The sequence below is a fragment of the Vidua chalybeata genome, chromosome 27 (genome assembly GCF_026979565.1).
Source record: "Vidua chalybeata isolate OUT-0048 chromosome 27, bVidCha1 merged haplotype, whole genome shotgun sequence".
Taxonomy (NCBI): Eukaryota; Metazoa; Chordata; class Aves; order Passeriformes; family Viduidae; genus Vidua; species Vidua chalybeata.
Window position 1 is genome coordinate 362,527 of NC_071556.1, and position 25,858 is coordinate 388,384.

At 44.5% G+C, this 25,858-nt stretch overlaps 1 protein-coding gene across 1 annotated transcript in view; it reads left to right on the forward strand.

The window, feature by feature from the left end:
- The first annotated feature begins 3,742 nt into the window (after positions 1-3,742).
- The window catches only part of LMNB2 (lamin B2), a 36,998-nt gene continuing 14,882 nt past the window's right edge, over positions 3,743-25,858 (forward strand). The window contains exons 1-4 of the mRNA XM_053965776.1: positions 3,743-4,494; positions 12,872-13,008; positions 23,423-23,579; positions 24,271-24,396. Of these exons, the coding sequence (XP_053821751.1) occupies positions 4,258-4,494; positions 12,872-13,008; positions 23,423-23,579; positions 24,271-24,396 (657 nt within the window). The 5' untranslated portion in view covers positions 3,743-4,257. The remainder of the gene's footprint in view (positions 4,495-12,871; positions 13,009-23,422; positions 23,580-24,270; positions 24,397-25,858) is intronic.

Here is a 25,858-nt window from a genome sequence, read left to right on the forward strand (position 1 = left end):
ATTTCTTTCTGATCACATGAGACCAAGGTCTGGTTCCAGTATAAGAGTCTAAAGGGCCATGCTTAGAAGTTACTCGCCTTCCTGCGAGAGAGGGAACAATTCCAAGCACAGACCAGAATTCTCTCTGTCCAGACTTGGTTGACACTTCCTCCAGTGTGATATGGTTTGAATTTTGCCTCAGTAAGGAGGTAAATGCTGTAGCAAAAGAATATTATTTTTCAAAACTCCTGTCAAACAGTAGATGCTGGATTCAGAAAAAAACACACCCTTTACACATTACAGCGTGATGTCTTGTCTTGAAAAAAACCCTTGTCCTACAGGCAGTCTGCTATGGGCTTTAAGCCCACAATTGTGTGTCATGTTCCTCTTTGCTCTTTTTTACATCTCAGCAAACTTTCTCGTAGTGCATGAAGAAGCTTTCATCCATGACTCATGGTATACCATTAATTTTCTCTACTTGCTTTAGTGCTTTCTGTCCTGACACTGCTGGAAACAGTGTTATTCAATGAAAGATGAAATTCAGGAGCAGAACTCTGTGGTGAGGTATGAGTACTTCTTCCAGACTTGGACTCATTGCTAGCAATTTTTTGAGCACTAATGCTGAGGCCAGATTGAATTTGGACTGATAGGAAAATGTTATGTCATATATGTTCAATCGTTTCTCCTTCCTGAAATTAATGGCAATATCTGAGACAATCAATGAAACATTGTCTGGCTGTTTGAGCAAGGTGAAGAACATGAGGCAGAGGGGGAGTTAGGTGACTACAGGAAAGCTAGAAATAATCCTATTCAAGACATACAAATACAAGAGTGTAAAATGAGAAACAGGAGACCATGGCAGCAACTGCTGAGAAACCAAAGTACTTAAGAAATAGCATTGGAAATCCTGTATCTCCAGATTTATGAAAATGTCAGTCATTATGAAATCCCAGATAGCATCAGAAAATTTGTTACACCCAAATGTACAGGAAACTGGTCAAAGAATGAGAAGATGCTCTGCATCAAAGGGTACACAAGGTTTTCCTTTGTCTTTATTACCTACTGGAAGCAATTCCATTATTTATTTAGTGGAAGAAACACTCCAGACCTAAACAGATCCAATCTCTACTGTCTGTGTCTGACATCCCAAAATTTATTCTTATCCTATGCACACAGTCAGATATGTTGCAAGTGTCTTTGAGCTAGAGCTTCAATACTGAGCCCAGGGCTCTTCCAAGCTCCTGACTTTATATCACGGTGGGACGTGTACCTGCAGCAGCTTCCTCCTCTGCTCCACTTTCCACAAAGGGAAAGCCTGGGAGAGTGGGCAAAGCAGGAGCTGCACTGTACTCAGAACAGGTTTCCAATCTGAATGCCCAGGAATGCAGCCCCGGGGATTGCCATGATCTTCTGTTTTCCCAGCTAGGTGAGGCTGACACAGCCCTATACCATCCCTTGGTCAAACACAAAATTATTTTGTCTTGGGGTAACAAATCCATTCTACCTGCTCAAACCAGAAGGAGTTTATTGTAAAATTGTTTTGGGTAGCGGAGACCTGTCAAGGTCTCTAATGAAAAACTAATTGCTAAATATTAAGAGATGAGTCACCATATTGACTATGGTTCAATACTAAATCCCTGTCATAGGAGGGATCCAAGAGGACCAGTAATTAAACAGATGCCAAAACCACAACTGAAACATGTGTTGCACTGAAACACAGCTGGTGAGTGGCCACTCAGCTTTTCCACTTCCCTTTCTTCCTTGATGCTTCCTCTCCCCATCTCACCCCCAAACCATTCTCTTCATTTTAGAAGAGATAGGAAAAGTGAACATACATATTCTGTTAACAAGTGGAGATTGGTGTCAAAGATGAAATTGTGCAAGTGTCCAGGTTACTGCTAAAGAAAGGGACTTTCTAAAAAAATGTAGAAAATATCAGGTGTAATTATCAATGCATATTTCAGGAAGTATATTTTGAAAAAAATCCTTATTGCAATACTGTTGATAGCAACACTATGAAAATACCCAGTAACACTAGAAGGAAAAAAAAAAAACAAACAGAAAAAACCAAAACAAACAAAAAACACACACAAAAACCCCCAGCCCAAAACCAAACAAACCACAAAAAAACAACCAAACAACAACAACAAAAAAAAAACAAACCAAACAAACAAACAAAAAAAACCAAAACCAAACAAAAAACCCCAACAAATTCCAAAGCGCACAAACTCTTGTAACAAAGTTTCTAAGCCATTTTCTCAACTTCATGAACAAAGGCGATTTACATCTGGTTTACATTATCAATCAAAATTAGGCAAAAAGCTTAAAATAATTTCTAAAATATGAAAGATGCACAGATGATCACATCAAATAAGAAGAGAAATTAACTAACCCAAAAATGCTTATACAGAGGTTTTCAGCATTCTTAAAATATTTTTTCCTGTCTTAACACAAACAGAGTTTATAGCTGGTATTCCACAAATTTGGTAGTGTTGGAAACTGAATGTTAAAGAGAGAAAAAGGTCACTCTAAGTGCAGGGCTCGATGCTCAGGGGTCTGTTTTAGGTTTGCTCGGGGGAAGACAGTGGGGTTAGAGATGACCGTGAGGCAGGAGGAGGGGCCGGGGCTGGGGCTGGGGCTGGAGTCGGTCCAGCAGCAGTTCGGTCACAGTTTGCAGACAGGCGCCAAAATTCAAAACACGCACGGTACTGTACTGCAACTCCCAAGTGAGGCCGGAACAAGGCGCAGGAGGCGGATGGGGCAGGATCCGACCTCCCTGCGAGTAGCAACCACAGCATCCTGGGATTTGTAGTCTCTGCTCTCTGCTTCCTTTCCCGATTCAGGCAGAAAGCTGAATTTCACGCTAACTCGCTCATCATATCATCAGATCTCACTGGCAGCGCCCTGCCGGCAGTGACCTTCATGTAGAGAGGTTGTGCCTTTCAGAAAGTACATGGGGAATGGTCTTGCTTGCATTTTAGCTGTCACTCATAAACACCCTCCGGGGAACCCACTGATACCCACAACTCCACAGACTGGTGTGGAAATTCCCACCCTTGGCTCTCTGTAGGAGACAGAGGTGAGCTCAGCACTGTCCCCGGAGAGGTGATGCCTGAGCTGGTGGGACAGGCACTCTGCTGTCTCACACAGCCAAGACAGCCAGTTTTTTATCACATGCACATTTTGAGGCAAATGCATTCAGGTGAAAAACTGTGATTTACGTAGTGATTGCTAGAGAGACTTACAGCTATTTGCCCACACGGATATTAAGCGTCCAGAATTCCTGTTTTTATTCCAAAGTTTTCCAGTTTGAGGTGTACTTGATACCAGGATTTCACATGAGGATAGTTTTAGTTCTATTTTGAGACCAAATAACTATTACCTACTTTTTCGCCCTGGGTCCCTAAGTTTTCACATTGTATGTTGTATTTTCTTGCTGTCTTTTCTGTTTCTTTATCCAGACCTATACTCCCATCTTTGTATAATGCTCTTGCTACTTTTTCTTTTTGCTCTTCATACAGATGACAGTCTATCTTTTCAATCTGTTTTTTCAACTTCTTTTTCTCAGCCCTCCCTTTTAGCTGAAAGACACAAGACCAGGAACAGCTTTTGGGAATGGTAATCCAGTTTATACTAGTTAATGCACAAGAACTGACAGAATTTGGGGTTTTGGGGAAAAATACAACTCCAAATATTCAAGAACAGAAAACTTCTCAGTGAATTTTAGTTTGTACAAAGTTTGACTACGTAGCCAAAAACCATCACTCTTTAGGTACTCCTAAAAACATCAACCTTGGGGACGTCCAATCCATGTTTTCTCCATTTCAGCACTGGACCCTATCCTGTGCAGAGCCGACAGCAGAGAAGAGCAAAATCACACAGCGCACAGGCGGCTGTGGACGATATTTTAGGGAACTACAGTGAAAACACACAAATACACCGTTTCAGGGAACCCATCAGCCCACGGGCCTGAGCCCCGTGAGGGATCCGGGCTGCTGCTCCAGCAGGAGCGGGTGAGGGTCAGTCCTGTTGGTCGCTCCGGCCCCTTCCGCAGTTGCCACCAAAACCTCTTCGCTTCAGAGCCGACCCCACGCTCGGTTTTGTCCTTGACGCGCAGTCCAAACGGCAACCGCGAGCCTTGATCGGGCGCAGAACGGTGGGCAGCGCTGCACTCGCGGCCATCTTTGCGCCGGGACTGCATGTCCCAGGCGGCACCGCGGCGCAAGGGGCCGCCCGCCCGCCATCTTAGCGCTCCCTCCCCCGGTGCGGCGGGATTGAATGAGTCGCTGCCCGCCCGCCTGCCAGCCCAGCGCCATGTCAGGCACTCCGAGCCGCGGCACCCCCGGCGGGACCCCGCTGTCGCCGACCCGCATCTCCCGGCTGCAGGAGAAGGAGGAACTGCGGCAGCTCAATGACCGCCTGGCCGTTTACATTGACCGTGTGCGGGCGCTGGAGCTGGAGAACGACCGTCTGCTGCTGAAGATATCGGAGAAGGAGGAGGTCACCACCCGGGAGGTACGGCCGCAGTTGGGGGCCAGCAGCGACTGATCGTGGGGCGCCTCCCGCCTCCGTCCCAGGGCAGGTCCGCGGCCCAGGTCTCGCCCGGCCAGTTCCCGCCCGTTCTCTGCGCGGCGCGGGGTGCGCTGTGGCGGCTCCGTGTGGCCGCCGCGCCATGCCCGTCCGCCGCGCGGGGAGCGGGGCTATGGAGACCCAGCCCCTACCCGCGCGGCCCCTCGGGGCGGCCGGGGGCTCTCTGGCTGCGGTGTCGCGCTGAGGGGCCACTGGCGACACATTCAAGGCGGCTCAGGCCGGGATTCGGCACGGGGAGGAGCCCGTGCAGGTGGCGGGAGTGGAGCGGGGCGGACGCGGCGCTGTGGGCGGTATTGGCGGCTCCCGCGCCGACCGGGCTGCAGCGCGGAGCCGCTGCGGGTCCCTTGGCCACGGGCGGGGCTCGGCCGGGGTCGCGGGCCGTCCGAGCCCTCCAATGTCCTGCGCCCACAGCACACGCGTACTCTGGTACTGGTGTGTCGGGTGTCCCCTACGGCCCCTGTGATGGCTGATGCAATGGGATGGGAGATTTGAAAGGGTTTAAACTGGCTTCGCCTCTGACAGTAGGAAATCTTTTACAGACTCCCTAAATACTCGGAATCAGGTCCGTGTAAGCGACTCTGATTTTTCCTCGAATTTTGGCAGCAAAACTGCGTGATTTTTTTTTTTTCTCTAAACCTTGCCTTTTCCTATTCTGTGGTGTCTGTTTTCCGCGGTACTCTCGTTCCCTTATGGCGGAAGGATGTAGTCGGTGACACATTGGGGACAGTCCCGTCCTGTGCAAGCCCAAAGCGTCTCAGCAAGGTGCGGCTTCCCACCACTGAGATCATGTTAAGATGCTGTGGAAAGCCTATCAATAAACAGCCTGGATTATAACTTCTGGGATGTGATGGATCGCTGTGCCACTGTGTAGCTTTTAAATTTTTTTTTTCCTTTTTTCACCCCTTGAGATGCTGATTTAATGGTGCTCGGGGTGTTGGGAGGAGGGTTTGATTTAATTTAGTTTAAGCAGAGCAGGTACTATAGTGTCTTACTTGGAGATGGTTTGGAGTACCTGCAATCAGCGCATATATGCCCAAAACCGAAGTACCTTTAAAGTCCTTTTGTATCACTTAATGATATATTGTAACTTCCATGTTTTCAAAATCGCTAAGCATGAAACTTCACTTGCCGTGTGAAATCATACTATAAACAAAATAAACGTATCTAATTTAGGGAACTTCTAAGCTGTACATCGCCGGAGGCTAGAAGGTGTATCCCTTTGAAATGCGAGAGGCAGACTGTAATTCTACTGACAGCACACATGTAGCAAGAGTAAGAGGACAAGCAGACAATGTAGATATAATTTCATTCGACTTTTAACATGAGTGTAACCCAGCTTGTAACAGAGTTCTGTGTGAGCAATTCTGAAAAGTATTCTGATGCGGTAATCAGAAAGTAAACTGGAGAATATTTGGTTAGTTTTTAACCTTTTGGTTACTTTGAGCTTTCTGTCTCCAATTTTTTCATCCAGATTCAAAAAGGTCTTAATCCTTAGACATAATAAACTTCTTCAGGAATCATCAGGCTCTTCTTTTGCACTGATGCTTTGGCTTTTTTCTGGACCACCTTTGTTAAATAGTTTCCTCATCCCTTTAGGAAGTTCTATTTATTCTTTGTATATGTGCACAAAAGGAAACTTTATAGTTTTATTGTTTTAGTACTGGGTAGTGGACATTGGTTTAGGACTGTGGAAGCAGTAAGCCTTCACATAGTTGTCAGATTTTCAATTTATTGGATTGAAAGAATCCTGTCCTTTCACTTTTGGGACTAACCTAGTAAATTGGATTTTCTGCTGACAATTCAGCAAATTCTAACAATTATTAACTGTTGGAATTTGCATTCATAAAATGATTAGGCTTAGTGTGAAATAAGATATTAATAAAATAAACCCTCCAAATCCCACACCCCCCCCAAACAAACCCCAAAGCAGCTCTTAACTTCTGTGTAGAAGCACAGTGAAACGTAGTCCAGTGAAATTTGCATACTGTTCTCTCTGCATTATTAAATCTTTATATATGTAAGCATCTACACTCTGCATGCTTATAGGAGACTATTTTCTTTTTCCACAGCGTTCAAAATGAAAGTTCGTGTTTGTTGTCCTCAACTGTGTGTAAATTTGAGTCTGATCTTATTTATTATTTATAAAACCTAATTGAATATTCTATTATTTTTGGCTTTTCTTTGGTAATGGCAGAAATCACCTGCCACTGTCGTAGGTGGTATCCTGCACATTGTGGGAGGCAGACAGGAAGAACTGGTCACCAGTGGGCTATTGGTTACTACCTGAGACTTTTGCCTAGAGAGCAGATGATGGGGTCCATGATCAAAGGTGGATTTCTCAAGGTTAAGGATAGCTATGGCAAGCAGTATACAGAACCGTGGTTATCATGAGAGAGATGTTTGTTCTTTGCTTGTCACTCCAGTGTCCCACAGGGACCATACCTGAGCTGGGTGAGACTTATTTACTGACATGACATGTCCTTGGTAATGGGTGACCGTTCCTGACACCCCCTGCCCCCACCCTGCATGTGTGGGAATAGTTTTGATCTGTGCTCAAAGTTCTGGTTTAGGGTAGTGTCTTCTGGATGAGAGAAGTTCTACTAACGCTGATCAGGCAAGGACTGTAGTCATTCTTCTGCCAGAGATTCTTTAATCATCAGCTGATCAGGATGTTCTTCTTCCTCATTGTTTCAATCACCAATTTGAACAAGATTGCAGAAAGCAGCTGTTTGTGTGGCAGTCTCAGCATGGTCGTAGAAAAATTTCATTCCTGTTCTTTTTGATGAACACAGGGCTGCCATCTTTTAACAGCAGAGAAAAGGAGCTTTGCAGTTGATTCATCTTTAGTTCTTTATTAATTATAGCCTTTTTCCTAACCTTGTCCAATGCTGCTTTACTTGTATGCAGTAGGCATCTAGACAGATAAAAAGTATATGCTGTAAGCCCTCAGACAAATGTAGATGTTGTGGCTGAGGGAACCTCTGTCCTCATTCCTTCTCTGCTTTCCTCCATCACTGTCCTTGTGTAAGTTAGCCTGTGAAAGAAGAGAAATTGAGCTTATCCCCTTGTTTTTCTACATCCTTAGTACATGACTGATGCTGTTGTCACTGTGTTGGGGTCACTGTTGCAATAACATAATTTGTGAGGCTGGGAGGGGACATACTGGAAGAAGTAAGAGAACAGTCCTGGAGCTCTCCTCAATTCCCTTTTACTAACTCCGTGCCCTCTCCTGCAGTGCTTATGGTTGTAGCCTTCTTGAACAGATGTTTTGATGGGGACAGGAGGGATTACTGCACTGTTCTGAGGACACCCCACTGTGCTCACTCCCTTAAAGGAGAATTAGAAAAATAAGATCCTTGGGAACCTCAGCTGCTGATGGCGATTGCCCTTGTAACAAAAGCAGGATCTATGGGGTTCCCTCTTCATCCATGTCTTTCCATCTCTGTGGGTGTGAGTGCAGATGGCTGCAATCTCACATGGTTTCCTCTTACCTGCCAGTGTTAGAGCTACCATGCCCTCTGTGTGCATCATGTGTGGTGACCAGAGCTACTGTCATGACCAGGATATGAGGGCCTGGTGTTGCCTAGTCGTCACCTGTAAAATACATGCTTAGATGCTGCCTGTGGACATTGGGTCGCTCAAGTTGCATCCTCTGAAATATTGAGTTAAATGGTTTTCTGGCACTGTAGATGTCATCTGTGAGGTGACGTAATGCACATCTTCATTGTTCTTGAGAACTTGACTGATGTTCTTGGTGGGCCTGAGCCATAGCTGACTGGCAGTCCTTTGTCAATCTATAACTGGCTAAATAAGAACAAACTAAGCTACACCTGGTGGGAATACACTTGTGTTTTGCACATTAATGTATTCTTATGAGATTAATGTTTCATCACCAAATTTGTCTGGAGTCACTTGTGGTTGGCTGGAACATATTTCTTGCCTAGTATGTTGGTTCAGTGCCTTCTTGACGCGTTTCAAGTCTTCACTGAGTGACATCTTGCAGCTTGTTTCGAGTGGGGTTGCTTTGAGAGGGTCTGTGTTGGTGTGTCTGCCCTTGACCCACTGCCTGCTGAGCTTTGAATGCTCCCAGCAGAGGTAGGTGAGAGCATCCAGCAGTTGTATCTTTCAGAGGCTGCTATGGAAGCATCTCTGTTTTCTTTTTCTATTTCCTTGTTCCTGTGTTGCCCAATTACAAACTCACAGGCTCTTTTGCCAGCAAAAGAAGGGGTAAAAAAATGAAAGCACATTTGTAGTGCAATAAGGGTGTCTAGGTTTGCCTCTATGCAGGAAGATTTACGCTTGGGCGCACATGGACATGAAGTGGATTGGGCTGCAGGATGTCCTTTTGTTTTCTGCTGAACATTTTGGGCTTTTTTCCATTGCCTTCAGATGGGGTTTCCATTTTCTCAGTTGAGGGACCCATTTGCTGGCCTAACCTGTCATCTGGGAATGTTCATTGCTGCTTCCCAGGGTTTGTATTCTGGGCATTGTAGAGTCTGCTGAAGCTCACGTGGCCATGAGTTTATCCCTTCTGCTCTTCAACAAAGGGACCAGTGCTAGTGACAAGAGGGACCTGAAGAGTATCAGACACAATTGCATGGCTCCAGGTGATTGTTGGAGGTTAGGGGTGGGTTTTGTTTGGGTTTTTTTTGGTTTGGCTTTTTTTGGTTTTGGTTTGTTGGTTTTTTTTTGTTGTTTTTTTTTTTTTTTTTTTTTTTTTTTTTTTTTTTTTTTTTTTGTTTTGTTTTGTTTGTTTTTTTTTTTGTTTTTTTTTTTGTTTTGTTTTTGATTTTGTTGTTGTTGGGTTTTTTTTGCTTGTTTGTTTTTTTTGGAGGGTTTTTTTTTTGTTTGGTTTGGTTTTGGATTTTGTTGTTGTTGGGTTTTTTCCCTTTTCTTTCTCTTATGGAATTTTTCTCCCATTTGTTACCTAAGAGACTGGAACTATAGATACTTGAGAAAGACAAGGGTCAAGATGTGCAGAAGGGCTGCAGCTCGCTGCAGTACCTAAGGTGGAGGGCTTTCTCTTGAGAAGTGCAGAGACATTATGAGATTTTGGCTGGAGGTTCAGGGGCTGGGCTCAGCTCCTCACTCGCTCTCGGGGTCGGAAGGCAGGCAGTTGGGCTGCTGCTATTGCATGGGGAATTTGCTGCCACCGTGGAGTTCTGTCCTGTACTGCTTCTGCTGCCATGTATAAGCCTTTGCTTATAAGAGCAGCCATTGAACTGTGACCTTTTTCAACACTAACCTCACTGGGAAGGACCCTCATCTACTCGGGTGCCCCAGGGGAAAACCTGGAACCCTGAGCTCCTGGGAAGGAGTGTCTCCCAGCTGCCACTGCCCAGCCTCGCTGTTTTCGGGGTCTGCTTCCGGCTTTTTGCTACACTCCCTGGGTCTCCCTGACCCCGGCCTCTCCTGGCACAGCTCCTGAGTTTTTGCTACACTGTGTTTGCCACCCTGGGTGGCAACTGCTGTTCCAGCCTGCCACTGTTGTTCCAGCTTGCTGCCCTGAGGTCCCTGCTGCAGGCCATTCAGCTTCCCAAGTGGCGCTGAGACCGGCTGCCCACTGAGGGCTTGCAAACGAAGCCCCTTCTCCCTCTCTCGCCAGCCATTGCCGTGTGGAGAGGTGGCTGAGCCCGCGCCACAGCGCCCCCTGCAGCCGCGGGGGAATCATCGCACCTGCCCCGCCCGACCGGGAGCCACCGGCGCCCCTGCCGGCTGTGCCCGGAACTGCACCAAAGGAGAAAGTGCCTGTGGCCGGGAGAGGCCGGCACTGGGTCTGTGCTTCAGGCCGGGACTGGGTCTGTGCTTCGGGCCGGCACTGCGTCTGTTTGTTGTTGCTGCTGCTGCTGTTGTTTGTTTGCCTTGTTATAGATACACATACTAGTAAAGAGCTGTTATTCATTTTCCCATCTTTGCCTGAAAGTCCCATAATTTCAAAATTATAATAATTTGGGGAGAATGGGGTCACATTTTCCATCCCTAGGGAGGTTTCTGCCTTCCTTGGCAGACACCTGTCTTTCAAATCAAGACAGTGATTGTCAGTGGCATCAGAGCCAAGGTGGTGTGGGGAGAGTGAAGGGCTTGAGGATAGCCAAGCAGATCCTGCAGAGCAACTCTGGATTACACAACTGCTGTTGGCAGCAGAGTTTTGGATTCTACAAAAACCCCAAGTGCAAATTTAGGCTGGGTGGAGAATGGATTGAGAGTCAAATCTGGGAAGGACTTGGGGGTGTTGGTGGGTGAGAGGCTCAACCTGCCCTGACCATGGGCACTAGCCCCTACAAACCCCCTCTGTGATGGGCTGAGCCCCTAGTGTGGGCAGCAGGGGAGGGGGATTCTGCACCTCTCCTCTGTTCAGAGAAGCTGTGCCTGCCCCATCCCTGGAAGTGTGCAGGCCAGATTGAGGCTTGGAACAACTGGGGATAGTGACCCTGCACATCGCAGGGGATGGAATGAAATGGTTTTTAAGGTCTTTTCCAACCCAACTCGTTCTTTGATTCTTTGACTGTGGAACTGTCTTTCAGGATTTACAACTGCTTCAGAGAGACAGGATCCACCTGACTAAATGTTCAGCGTACAGCTGGATAACCCTGTCACATGCTGGGTGAGGACCTGGCTCGTGAGTTGGGCACAATGGGTTATAGTGATGGAGGGACATCAGGCTGACATTGATCACAAGTGGAGTTCCATGGGTCTCCAACCTTAGCCCATCTACATCTTCATCAGTGATCCTTGGATGCAGGACTCAGAGGGATTCTATGAAAGTTTGGCAGTGACACTAAATTGGGAGGAGCTGTCAACACCTGCAAGGGCAGAGAGGCCCTCCAGAGAAATGCTGACCAGTCAGAGAGATGGGAAATCACCAACCATGGGAAGTTTACAAGGGCAAGTGCTAGATGCTGCCCCTAGGATGGGGCAGCCATGGTTGTGTGGATGGACTGGGGAACAAGAAGCTGAAGAGGGGCTACAGAAAGGGGCCTCAGGGTTCTGGTTGATGGCAACTTGGATCTGAGTCAGCAGTGCCCTGGAGCCAGGAGGGCCAACCATGTCCTTAGGGGCATCAGGCCAACTGGGTGAGGGAGGGGATTTTGTCTCTCTTCTCTGCATAGGAGCAGCCTCACCTTGAGTTCTGGGGGCAGTTTTGGGTACCACAGTATAAGAAAGACATTAAGCTAATAGAGAAGTGTCCAAAGAAGGGCCACAAGGATGGGGAAGGGTCTAGAGGGGAAGTTGTATGAGGAGCTGCTGAGGGCACTTGGTTTGTTCAGTCTGGAGGAGACTGAGGGGAGATCTCAATGCAGTCTTCAGCCTGCTCATGAGAGGCAGGTACCAGTCTGTACACTTTCATGACCAATGAGAGAGCTTGAGGAAACAGCATGGAGCTGAGTCAGGGGAGGTTTAGCTTGGATATCAGAAGGTTTTTTCCCAGGAGGTGGTTGGGCACTGGACAGGCTCCCTGGGAAAGTGCTCAGAGCACCAAGGCTGCCAGAGCTCAAGGAGCATTTGGGCAACACTCTCAGTCACAGTGTAGGATTGTTGGGGTACCCTATGCAGTGCCAGGAGTAGGACTCGATGCTCCTGACAGGTCTAACTCAGCATATTTTATGATTCTATGAAAGTTGTTCTGGTATCCTTTCACAGAAGCAAAAGTAGCAATCTTACATGGTCTGTACATTTTAACTGTCTGGTATAACTTTGAAATAATCATGCCTTATAAAAAATATAAAGGTATAGAAGATTTCATGGTGCCTCATGCAGTCTGTATTGCTGATTATATGATAGATTATTTTGGGACAGGGAGAAGTCTGTAGTTCTTTACCCTCTGAGATAGAGAACAAGAGTGGAAGCTCATTTCCGAACAGTTCACATTTCTGTAGTTCATCTGGTTTCAGACCTTTTATAGCTTTGTAGTGGAAGAACAGCAGAGTAAAAATGGGACCTTGGGCTTTTATTCCACAAAATGTCTTCACGTGTTTAAAAAAAAATCTCCCAAAGCAGCAGTATTGGGAATAAGGGCAAGTAATTGAAGTTAAGATTGTAAGGTGCACTGATCTAGTTCAGTTTATCTCTTGGGAAGGTTTGCACATTTCAAACATAGTATGCTTTGTTGTAGTGGTAATAAAAACTAAATCTTTGGGTTGCTCGTTAATGGAAAATGTTCAATATAGAATGTTCTTAAATGGCAGAAATCATATCATGCACCCTTTTTCAAAGAAACTTGTGTGTAACCTGGTCCTATGTTTCAGTTCTTTGGTAGTTGTTGTGATGTTCTCATACCCAAATACTTTTTTTTTCGCCTTAGGTGAGTGGAATCAAGAGTCTCTATGAGTCTGAACTGGCTGATGCTCGAAGAGTTCTGGATGAAACTGCCAAAGAGAGGGCTAGATTACAAATTGAAATAGGAAAACTGAGAGCAGAACTTGAGGAGTTCAATAAAAGGTAAGGAGAGTATTCAATTTCTTTTCTTTCAATTAGAGTGGGCAATATTTGCTGTGGAAATTATATTAATGATGCTTCTTAAAACGCCTTTTGGAAGCAGATCCATGAGAAGATACAGGTTTGTCAGAGGGAAAATCTTTCAGCTTGTTGGTACAACTGGTCAGAACAGGTAATTCCAGCAGTATATACACAAGTGTATTTGTAAATGTAAGATGAATGTCATGTGATATGAGACTCGAGCAAATGGCTGTGCCTGCTTTGTCCTGTCCTCCCCTTATGTGAACGTGCATGTGTGCAGCTGCTTGGTAAACTGGATTGAGAAAGAGGTCTAGATTAAAATTGATCCATTCAAGGAGGGTTAATGATTTTTATTGTCTGGTTCACTGTATGACTGATGGGAGAAGTGGAAGAAAAGGGAAAAGGTTGGCCCTGAGCAGTTTGGGAATATGGAAGCAGCGTTGCCTTGAAAAGACATGAAACTACAATGTAAATGTGCTGGGAGAAGACCTTGTACTGACTAAATTTTTTTAAACTGCTGTTCAGTTTGCATCACAGAGTATTGGCATAATAAACTAGTTCCTGAAGCCAAGTAGAATCCATTATTTCAATTCCCATGGGAATTATTTGTAATCAAATACTGTTTAGCAGTAGAAACTTCATTTAAAAGTTAATATATGTAGTGGAAAAATAAATTTTTGCTTCTAATTAAATTTTGCTACCTATTTTAATATATAAGATTTGTGAATTACAGATTTTTTCCTGAGCAGGTCATTATGTACATCACCTGTTTATCAATGTTGTCAGCCATAAAATAGGTTTTAATCTGGCAGTGCCATTAAGGCCTACTTTAAGTTTCTCGTCTCTCTTCATTTGCAGCTAAGTGGTTATAAAAGGACTTAAGTGTTTCCCTCTCCTGTCTTTTATTTTTTTTTCTGACTAGCTAGTTGATTTATGATAATGTATTTCATGTTTTCTCTGTAAATTTTGCTGTATCACTGGATACTCATTTTCTCTGCTGGGCCCTCTTTTTAAAGTCAGCCATTGGAGATATTTTTGGAATTTGTCCTAAAACAACTGTCCAAACATGAAATAGCAATAGTGTAAGCATCTGCAGTTGAGTGAGTCGGTGTAAAGTCTGTTGAAGCATGGCTAATATCATAGGCCTGCACGTGGTCAGGCAAGCTGTGTGCTGGTATTTGTGGACTTGGTTGACTCAGCTTTTGTTAACCATGAAAAACCCCTTCGGTAACTAGGTCAGCTGTAAAACACCTGAAGTGCAGTGAGGTGAATCCCATCTGGCCATACTGGGATGTTCCTGTTGGGACTGTTTTTCCTCTTCAAAGCCTCAGGCCAGCAGTCTTGGCATTTATTTTGGCTAGTATATTTTGCATGGCAGTTGGCATCACATGGACTTTAAGGTTGTCTCTCTCGTCTTGTGACAGCATGTACTCTTCTTGCTTGGCTTTTAAAGCAAACTCTATAAGAGAGCAACAGTAGTAACTGGGAATTTGGTTTACCTCTCGTGTTCTGCAAGATGGTATTTCTCTGTTTTGATTAAGGTATCCTTAGAAGTATCTTCACTTGGCAGGTAGTGAGAATCCAGTTGATTCCTGTTCTTTAGACTTTTGATAACCCTAAGAGATTTTACAAATACCTTGTTGTGGAAAATTGTGCATGTAAAGTGATGGAGATGGTGTTTTCCCTTGGATCACTCCCTCATCCATTGTCTGGACAACTGAGTTGCCCCTTACCAGTCACTTCACTGATCAATTCTACCAAACTAATTTAATCTTTTTGTTTGCTTGTCTTCTGCGATAGATGAGGGAAAAAATACCTGGTTTTCTGGGTTTCTCTCTGTGTTTATAGTTCATAGCAGTAGAATTGAATTCCTCAGCTTCAGAGTTTCTTCTACTTAATTCCTTCTAGTCCATTGAGATGCTTGTAATGTTCTTGGAGTGTTCGTGGAGTGTCTAGCTTGTGATGTGGCCAGATTTTAAATATGATTCTTGTAAGTGCAACTTTCAATTTTTACTCTGGTTTGCAGTGTTCACTTGACATCTAGCTCATTACTGAAGCTTCCCTGTCTATGCTGACAGTCAGATGATGCTTCTCTCAGACCAAACTTGCTTTGAGAACTGTGTAATGGAAGAGTACCTTACTGCATAAGTTTATATTCACTACTATTGCCTCTATCTTTCAAGCTCATAACAGAGGAGAGATTTAAGGATGCCAGAAAAGTCTGGCCAGGAGTGATCCCAAATGCTGCCATTCTGTTGTTTGCTTGGAATAGGTTGGGTTGCTGGGACAGGAGATAATAGACTTCCCTCGCAACATAGGATCACAGTCAACCTCCTGGTTTATTAGCAGATTCCCCATTTTTTTTTTTTCTCCCAAAGCCTGGGTTTGTGAGCCTGGAAAGCCCTGAAGGCACTGAAGATACTCCAGGGAAGCCACAGGGTATGGTTGGAGGTGGTAACATCAGGCCTAGTTTGTGCCCAAAGGAGCCTGAGGCTTACCCTGCTTTTTAGTTCCTTCCTGGGCTGTCTACTTGCACAATTTCAACTTGCGAAGCAGCTGACCAACCTGCATCAAGAACCTTGGAATAGGCCACAAGGATTTGGGACAGGGCCTGTGGTCTAGGAAAGAACAAGGTTTTTCTGTAGATGGAATGGACTTCAGAGGAAGAACTTCTGCATGTCTTTCTGTGCCTTGTTCAGATACTGACTGGTAACACTACCCCAGGGTTCCGCATGAGTGCAACTTCAACTCACAGGATTTGGATTCTGGGGCACATATTTGTTTAGTTTAGATTTTTTTTCTCTTACCGTGTTACCAATGTTGTAACATTTTCTGGGGGATTTTTAGTGTTTGAGATAATTGGATGTAATTTTCCCTACTAAGTCAACAAGAAGCATCTGAAGGCTTTTTCTAGAGTAGTTTGTATTGAATTGACCAAAGGTCTACTTAGCCCATTAATTGATCTCTGTTAAAAGCTATTTGTCTAGAGAAGAGAGGAATGTAACATGCAAAGCAGCAGTTCTCTGGAATACTCTTCCAGTCTTCAACAATTCCCTTCAGCTAAGAGACTTCTGATGTCCGGCTGGATTCTGTGTAATAGCCATCATGAGTTTGCATTTCATAGTGTGACCAGTATTCTGAGACCAGCTGTTTGTGGAGTTCTTAGACATAGCAAGGGGATTCTGAGTTTACTTACGTATTGTATAAACATGTTATTCAATCTGCATGCCCAGTTTAATTTGTTCATTTATCCCTTTATTTTTGTGTTCTCCTTCATATCTCCTAAGATTCTCTCTTTAATGATCTCTTTTTTCAAGTGGAAACATCTTACTCCTTAGTTGCTTCTACTTCTGAAGCTGCTTTGTGCTTTCAATCAACATTTTATCCTCTCTGTCATTTTTACTGTTTTACTGTATCCTCTTGGGAAGGAAAGCTGCAGGCTTGGAACTTCAGCCAGCATTCGAGATGCTGTTGTACCATAACAATGTTCTATGTCTTGTACTGTATTTTATTTATGAGTAGTTTCTCAAACACAGTTGCATTTTGAGTGCTTCTGAGCTGCTGATGTACGAAGAAGGGTAAGCTCCAGGTAGTATTTTACATCAGACTCAGAGATGTCTCCCAAGACCCCAGTGAGTGGCAGGAATGCTACAGAACTCAGAAGTGTTTTGGGGTAACCAGATTTGCTATGGCCTCTTTAGGCAGAGGTGAAGTAAGGCCCTCTCAGAGACCTTCTGTGCAGGGTTTCTACCCCTGCTTATGCTCCTTGCCTTCCTTTACCAAAGCCAAATTAGCTCTGAATTTTCAAATTCTTTTATGTTTATACATGTACCCATTACTGTTCTTCATTGATGCCTTTTTCTAATTTTAGCTGTGCAATTATCAGAGGATTTTGTGGGGGGACTTTATCAAAGGCCTTACAGAAGTTCAGACAGACAATATTCATAGCCCTTCCATGATGAAGTGACTCCGTCAGTGGGCAAGGGAAGGCCACTAGGCTGGTCAACAAGAACTCGGAGAAGCTGTACTGGATGTCTTTAATTACTTCCCTGTGCTCTGTATGCCTTTGCAGAGCTTCTGGGAGGATCTGTTCCATGATGTTCCCAGGTATGGAGGTGTGGCTGGCAGGTCAGTAACTCCTGAAGTCCTCCTCCCCATCCTTTTGAAAAATGTGTGCAATGTTTCCCTTTTACCTGGGCTTTCATCTCACTGCTGTGAGTTTTCAAATGTCATGGAGGGTGGCTTGGCAGCTACATTAGCCAATTCCTCAGGACTCTGGGGTGCATCTTGTCAGGTCCCATAGACTGGGACTCAGGTTTCTCAGGTGGTCACAGACCTAACCTTCTCTTATAGTTTGAGCTATTTTACCTTCCCAGTTCCTGTTTTGTGGTCCATCTAGTGGAGAGGTTGCCATTGAAGACTGAGGCAAAACAGTTGTTGAGTACATCAGCCTTCTTCTCGTCTGTTATTACCACTTTGCCAGTCTTGTTCATCAAAGAAGTAACTTGCTTTGACCTTCCTTTTCTGACTAACATACCTGTAGAAGATCTTCTTGTTATTCTTGGTGTCCCTTGCCAAGTTCAGCTGCATCTTGGCCTTACCGACCCTATCCCTACACAACTAGGCAATGTCTCCATACTCTTGCCAGGATACCAGCCCGTACTAATACTGCCTCTTCATTATCTTCTTGCCTTTTAGTTTCACCTGCTGGTCTCAACTCATCCATGCTGTTCTCTTACCTTCCAGTCCTGAGGATCAAGAGCTCTTGTGATCTAGAAAATTTCCTAAAAGATCTTCTCCCTTGTCCCTGAGGGCAGTTTCCCAGGGGGTGCTATTGACCAACTCCTTCAACAGTAGGCAGTTTGCTTTCCTCAAATTAATTCTTCATCACTCTTTACTTGACCCATGTCTCTGAGGACTGCAGACTCCTGGACTGCATGATCACTGCAACTCAGGCTGCCTCCTGTCTTGACATAACTGATTGGCTCATTTGTGTTGGTGACCATCAGGTCCAGTATGTCATCCCATCTGGTAGAGCTGTTTATTACCTGGCTTGACAAGCTATCCTCAGTGCTCTCCAGCAGCCTCCTCGATTGCCTACAGCTTGCCCTGCTACTTTTCCAGCAGATGCTGGGATGATTGAGGTCCCACAGTAGGATGAGTCTATGAGTGCAATGCCTCCTGTAGCTGGAGCAAAAAGGCTCCAGTTGATCAGTCAGCCAGGAGTAGATGCCAACCACAAGGGTTCCCATTGTTGCCTCAGTCTCTGATTCTTACCCATAGGCTTTCAAATGCTTATGGCTGTTCTTTAGAGACAGCCCTTCACATTCAGTCCACTTCCGGGGGAGTGTAACCCCTCCACCCCTCCTTCCTCACCTGTCCCTTCTTGATAGCCTGTAGCTGTTGATAGTTGAAGTCCAGTCATGTGATTCATCCCACCAAGTTTCACCAGCAACTAGTTTGCAGCTTTCCAGCAGCACAGTGGCTTCCAGCTCCTCTTATTTATTGTCCACCCTGCATACATTGGTATAGAGAAACAGCTGGACTGTTGGCTATATCGTCTTCTTAGATGAATGCCCCTTAATTGCTTGGCGGTATTTCACATGTGTTTCCCTGTTGGCTCCTATTATCTCAGGAGCCACCAGCTTATCATCTCTAAGACTTCCAGAGTACCCTGAAACTGAATGTGAAACTAGGGCATGAGGGGGGAAAGAGGCTGGAAGCACTTCCTTCTAACGAGAAAGAGCAGCCAACTAAAACATGTGTGGTGCAGTTGATGCACTGAAGGGAAGGGATGCCATCTAAAGAGATGAGAACAGGCTGGAGAAGTGGGCCTGTGTGAACATTATGAATTTCACCAAGGCCAAGTATAAGGTCTTGCATATGTGTTTGGTCATTCCCATCACAGACACAGGCTGGGTGGAGAATGGATCAAGAGCAGCCCTGAGGAGATAACAAGTATCAATGGATGAAAGACTGAATTTGAGCTAACAATGTGCACTTGCAGCCCTGAAAGCTGATCAAACCCTGTACTGCATCAAAAGTGTGGTCAGCAGGTCAAGGGAGGTGATTTGCCCCTTCAAGCCCACCTGGAGTACTGCATTCTGTTCTGGGGACCCAACATCAGAATAATGTGAAGCTACTGGAGTGAGTCCAGAGGAGGCTACATGTTCTGCTGTTTTAAGGGCTGAAGCCCCACTGCACTGGAGCCAGGCTGGGAGAGCTGGGGGTGTTCACCTGGAGAAGAGAAGGCTCCAGAGAAACCTCAGAGTCCCTTCCAATGCCTAAAGGGGCTCCAAGAGAGGGAGAGGGACTTAGGACAAGGCAGTAGTGATAGGACAAGGGTGAATGGCTTCATACTGACACAGAGCAGCATTAGAGGGGATGCTGGAAAGAAATTCTTCCATGTGGGGGTGGTGAGGCACTCAGTCATAGGATCATGGAATATCCTGAGCTGGAATAGACCCACAAAAAAAAAAACATCAAATGAACTCCTGGCTGTGCACAGACCCCCAAAAATCCTACCCTGTGCCTGAGAGTCTTGTTCAAACTCTCCTTGAGCTCTGGAAGCCTTGGGGTGTGATCATTCCCTGGGGGAGCCTGTTCAATGCCCCAGCACCCTCTGGGGGAAGAACATAATATCCAACCTGCTATGGCTGCCCTATCTGTGTGGAAGTTTTCAAGGCCAGGCTGCATGGGGCTGTGAGCCAGCCCGGTCAATGGAAGGTGTCCCTGCCCATGGGAGGGGTGAAACTAGATGAGATTTAAGGTCCTTTCCATCCATTCTGTGATTCTGTGTATTTTACAACATCTACCATACATATATGAATGTACTATTTGTACTTGAATTCAACTCATGAATGTAATTTTTTTTCTTTTGAACCAAGTTCATAAAGCAGTTGGCTAGTTTCACTTTATAGAAAGTTAAATATCTTTAGGATATTCAAACACCATTTATATGATGTAAGGAACAGCTTAACTTTTAGTTTAAAGATGTTTGTATCAGGAGTAGGGACATATTTTTAAATCTAGAATTAAAATATTGTTGTAAAAATAGCCAGTCTCATATAATTCTGTAGCGTGTATGGTTCTATCCTATATGCTGTGTAATGGCTTCCAGTGTTTTTGTTTTCATCTTCAGCTGTTTGACAAAACTTTTGACTACTGGAGGGAGGGGATAAGTGGCGGAGGTATGGATGGGAATAATTAATTTACTGGTGAGGTGCACAAGACTTCTGCTTGGGTAGAAAACCAGCCTCCCACAAGACTGTTGAACCAGACCTGGTGAAGTGAATAAGGTCCATTCATTGATAGCAGAGGTAACTCTGATGGCATGGTTAAAGAAAGTCTCCTGTCCTGTTGTTCATGAAGTGTCGGGTCATATCTTTACTGGCGTCACTTTTGCCCAGGTCAAGCCAGATCTGAAGCTCAGTATCTGTCAGGTTCCATCATTCTGCTTGTTTTAGCAATCCTGCTGGAGCTGCATGCTCCTGGCTTTGAGAGGGGTGAATGTCATGCTGTGGCTTCCTCTGCCTGCTACTTACCCCACAAGTAGGGACAGAACAACTGGGCGTGGCTTCAGACTGAAACACACTAGGTTTAGCTTTGCTATTAGGAACAAATTCTTCCCTGTGAGGGGGATGAAGGCCTGGAATGGGTTGCCCAGAGCAGTTGTGGCTGCCCCATCCTGGAAGTGTTCAAGGCCAAGTTGGACAGGGCTTGGAGCATGACAGGATTGGAATGAGATGGGCTTTAAGGTCCCTTCCAACCCAAACAATGCTGTGATTCTGTGGTCACTGAAACATTTCCCTGGAGCAAACTTGGCTCTTTCTGGGAAAAAAGAGCTCTCAAAAGTTACCCTAACTTGGTGTTCCTTGAAGCATTGACACATCTCACCAGGTGGATTGACTACTTGGGGGAACTTTTTAAAATCTCAGAGACCCCCCAAAAGCAGTTGTACCTTTGTAAAACCTCTGTTGCGTTTTTGCATGAAGGCAATAAACCAGACTGAAATTATAAGTGAAAATAAAAGTTAAAATGGCTTGCTGTGTTGTCAGTGTCCTTGAGGGGGCCAGAGTTACTTACCACTGTCAAGAATTCTCTATGGTTCAAGCTGTACATCAAACACTTCTATTCATTCCCATCCCTGGAAGCACTCGCTTGCTGCCTGGCTTCTGCAGGTGGGAGGAAGCAGGAGGCTGTGTGAGCACATACTGCTGTTCATGATCAGAGTGAAGTGACATTTGCTCTTTGAGTCCTGCACAGGCAGAAGGCTCCCAGGTCTGATTGGTTGTGACACAGGCACAGTGGCTTGTTTTACAACACATGTGTAACATAGTGCTTGTAACTTTGACTACTGCTAAATAACTGTCTTTTAAATAGAAGCCATGTTTTGTCTGTGCCTCCAGCAAGCTGCTGAGTGTGAAGACACTGCACATATGTTGCAGAACAGAATTCACAGTGACAGATAGGACTGATGATAAGAAAAATTGGTTACAGTTAAATAAAAACAAATTCCAAGATCTACACCATGAAATGCAGAGAGAAAACAAAAGCTGAATGCATCACAAAATAAAGATGTCAGCTTAGAAAAAGCTGCACATCATGCTGAACCATGTAAACCATTGGTAAACCACTGTATGAGCCAAAGGTAAAGCATTGTCTGTAGGGCACATCAATACCCAATAATGGAGGATTTTTGTAAAGTAGTTCTGGCCAGTTCAGGCGAATCAGAAATTCAAGAAGACAGTACAAGTGATGAGGATTTTGGGAACCAAGCTTCAGGATCTGGGCTGGGCAGCAAGGTTTGTATTAATCTAGAACAGTGGTTTTCAGCTTTTTTTTTTTTTTTTTTTTTCTCTTTGCAAACATAAAACATAATAGTTTTTTTCCATGTTTGGAGATGCAGATTAAATACAGAGCTTTTAAAAGCCTGTATGTAGTAGGAATTCTCTTCAAAGTTATTTCTGTGGTCCCTTAAAGCAGCTTATGGACCACAAGTGCAAACTACAGATCTATAGATTAGAAGTGTGAAGAAAGGAAAGGAGAAAAAGTGTCTACGATGACTAAAGAGAAAAAAATAAATTGTTCCCTCCATCCCATGTGGTGTGAGACTAGAACAGCGAGCTTAAGCAGCAACAAGGAAGGATTATAGCACATAACAGATCCATTTTTTAATAACATTAATGATACATGCTGAGAAAAGCTGCAGAAAGTCACTATGTTAGATGAAAAGAGTGAAAATTACTTGGTGGGCAGAAGGAAGATTATCTTGAGCATATCTGCAAGTTGGATATAGCTCAAATAATGATATTTAAAGCAGTTGGACATGCTTTGCCTGTAATGAATACTGCTGAAGAAATACTGGTTTGTTCCTGAAAGGTGACCACATTTCCATAGTGGATTATTGTATTTTACTACTTCTTGTGGGAATACATCATAAGGAATACGCTTGACCACATGAGATGCAAACCCTTGGGGATGTTCAGGCCTCTTTGGCCATTGCGTGTTGCGGTGCGTTTGTGGTCCCCGGGGGACCCCCCCCAAGCTGTGAGTTCACTGGTAGCAGCAGGCAGGCAAGGAGACTCCACACGGCTTCTGAGGGTGCTCATTAGATGAGGGTTTACTGGGGGTCCTGCCCCCGGGAGGCAGCATGGTTTCTGAGGGAGGGAGGGGGAGAGAGGGAGAAGCTAGGGAGCAAAGGGCCAAAGAGAGAGCCTGGTCTCCCCGGCACACTTAACAGGGAGATTCAAAGTGGGCACAGAATAAGATTTGGGCCAATGAGAATACAGGTACATGATGCTTTAGGGGAGCATTACAGGCTTGGAATAAACCAAAGAGAGAGCCTGGTCTCCCCGGCACACTTAACAGGGAGATTCAAAGTGGGCACGGAATAAGATTTGGGCCAATGAGAGTACAGGTACATGATGCTTTAGGGGAGCATTACAGGCTTGGAATAAACCGTACATTTTCGAGGGCTGAGACAGAGCATACCATTTAACTAAAATGTAACACCACAATTGCATGCTCTTTGCTTTGTGAGCTGTCCTCCAAAGTAAAAGATATCAGCTGTGTAGCTGCCAGGTGAAAAAGTACTGTTTACACTTTGTGTGTGTTGCCATCTCTTAGCTGCCAGAGTTGCCTTCTCGTTTTTCTGTCTGTCCATGACGTGTTTTTTACTGTGCCATGCATTTACAGAACATGGTACCACCTCCACGTTTTGTGGGTGTTTCAGGTCAATGACCAGCAGCATTTGCATGTTACTGCAGGAGCCATATAGTGGTGAGCTGGGCTTGATAAAAGGTGTCTGATAACAAGATACCTGTGGCTGTAACCAGGACATGCTCAGGGTGGGTGTGCACCTATATATAAGTATAACGTACTTTTGTTTTTCCAGCTACAAGAAGAAAGATGCAGATTTGTCTGTGGCTCAGGGTCGTATCAAGGATCTGGAAGTTCTCTTCCATAGAAGTGAAGCAGAACTCAATACTGTCCTGAATGAGAAACGCAGTCTGGAAGCAGAGGTGGCTGACCTGCGTGCCCAGCTTGCTAAGGTATGGTAGGGAATGCTCTCTTGCTTCAGCACAGGACAGGCTGTGTAAGATAAATTCCCTTTTTTCTTTGTAGTTAGTTTATAGTCTGAACATCAGTGATGCACCTTGCTTACTGGTGAATCTTTGGCTGCCCCTCTTGGATAAAAAACTAAATTCTAAAAAAATCTATGTAAAACAACCAAAGCAAGACAGTGTTTTAGACATTTTGGTTGTCAGAAGCTTTTGCTTTAAAATTCCTAATGTTTCTATACCTTGAGTCATTAAATGTTGTCCTTTGTAAGGTCCTGCATAATTTTACACTTGTGCTGGAGTACCCAGTGGGACCATGCTAGCAAGAAAAAGAAAGTGCAGTGTATTGTGCTTGAGGAATTAATAATCGTCGGCCCCTGTATCAGAATGTATTGAACTAATCCTACATTTTAAATAGTTGGTATGCAAACATATAAGCTTGGTTTAAATACCAATTAACACACATGAACACGCTTGTTCTTTTTTTTTTTTTGTGGGGCTTTTATTTATTTATTGTGTTTATTTCTGGCAGTGGTGTGGATTGGTTTTCTTTAAATCAGTGGCTTGACATTAGTTTTGTTGTTGTGAGTAACTCCTCCAAAAACATCAGATGAAGACCATAAAAGGTTTATGGATGGAAGATAGGAATCCAGACAAAATTATCTTTAAAATTCTTTACAAGGCTGAAGATGGTCATGCTGTGGCAAAGAAGCAGTTGGAGAAGGAGACACTCATGCGTGTGGACCTGGAAAATCGGTGCCAGAGTTTGCAAGAGGATCTGGATTTCAGGAAGAACGTATTTGAGGAGGTATTATCAATCTAGTAATCTTGCCACTGTCCAAATGTAGCTTTTAATCAAATTGACTATGAGCAACTACTAACTAGTCCAGGTAGAGAAAATCAGTATTATCCTTCCTATAAATGGGTTGAGTAATAAAATAGGTGAAGGTTTTATATCTTTTTACATGGTAAATCAGTGGTGGAATCAGTATGAGAACCAGGTGACAAGAGCATGGGCAGGTGAACTGGAGCCAGCTAACTGCTGTGGGAAAGGGAAAATCTTTTTCCCTCTCTCTGGACCTGGTTGCATGACCCTGCTCTTTACTTACACCAGCTTTGGTTGCTGGACCTGATTATAACCTGTTTTTATTGACTAGAATAGTATGCAACTGCCTTGCTTATTGCAGAGGTAGTTTTCCACCTGTTAAGTGAATGGTTCTAGTAAAGACCAAAATTTTTGTAATAGTGGGAGTTGGGAGAGGAAAGCATGACTTTCTCTCTGTACCCAATGCAAACCCTTATGTCTGTTTATTCCATCTCTGGTGGTTCTGCTAGCTCATTCAATGACTGGCTGCTGAGCAGTCGTCACCTGCTTCCACTGTTCATTTCACCTGCTCTAGGTGTGATGCTTGGCTCACCATTCACCTAACCATTTCAACCAGATTAACTAGAAACATACTAAAGTTTTCTTGGTTGAGTTTAATTTTTGACTGCTTACTGGCTGAGTTGATTTACCACAGAATCCAAATGAGTGCTCTGACTGGTTTAAGGGATGTGACAGAACTGTGTGGCTAAGGACAGGAGACAGGGGCTGGAGCAGGGCAAACAAACCAACCAGGGAGATCAGCCTGAGATGTACTGACCATTGTCTCACTTCCTTGCCCTGGAGTGGTTGGATTGGTACACTGACTGCAGTGACAGATCCTTATTTGGTTGTAGGACCTTAAAATAACTTTTCTTCTTGGGAAGAATGTGTTGCTATTGACTGAAGGTGAAACTAAATGAGACAGCAGAAGCTAATCCTAAAGCTTGCTGTGCTCAAGGGTATGTTCTTTAGCCATCCCTGAAGCTCTTTGATTCTTGTATGCACCAATTCAACACATGAAGCAATAAATTGATTTCCTTTACGTTAGTGAATTTATTTGGTTTACTGAAGGGTCCAAATCTCCATTAGAATTGAGTCATCGTGACTGGGAGTGTGGCAAGTGAGGCCTGCTTATTCTAGTGGTGTTGAACTGCTGGATCAGCTCAGCCCTTCACCTGATCCTTTGTAGTCCCCCACGACATTCCTTTAGCTTCTGAGCTGTCATTGCCTACAGTTACTGAGAGACTGCTGCTTGCTAGTTTTCTTGGTGTAAAAATTTACCACAGAAAGAAAAGTTTATTCCAAATCACCTCAGGGCACATTACTGCTAGTAAAAAGACACGTTTCTGGGGATCTATTTTAGATGTAGAGCATTTCTACAAAACAACTAGTAAAGTTGTTTTGA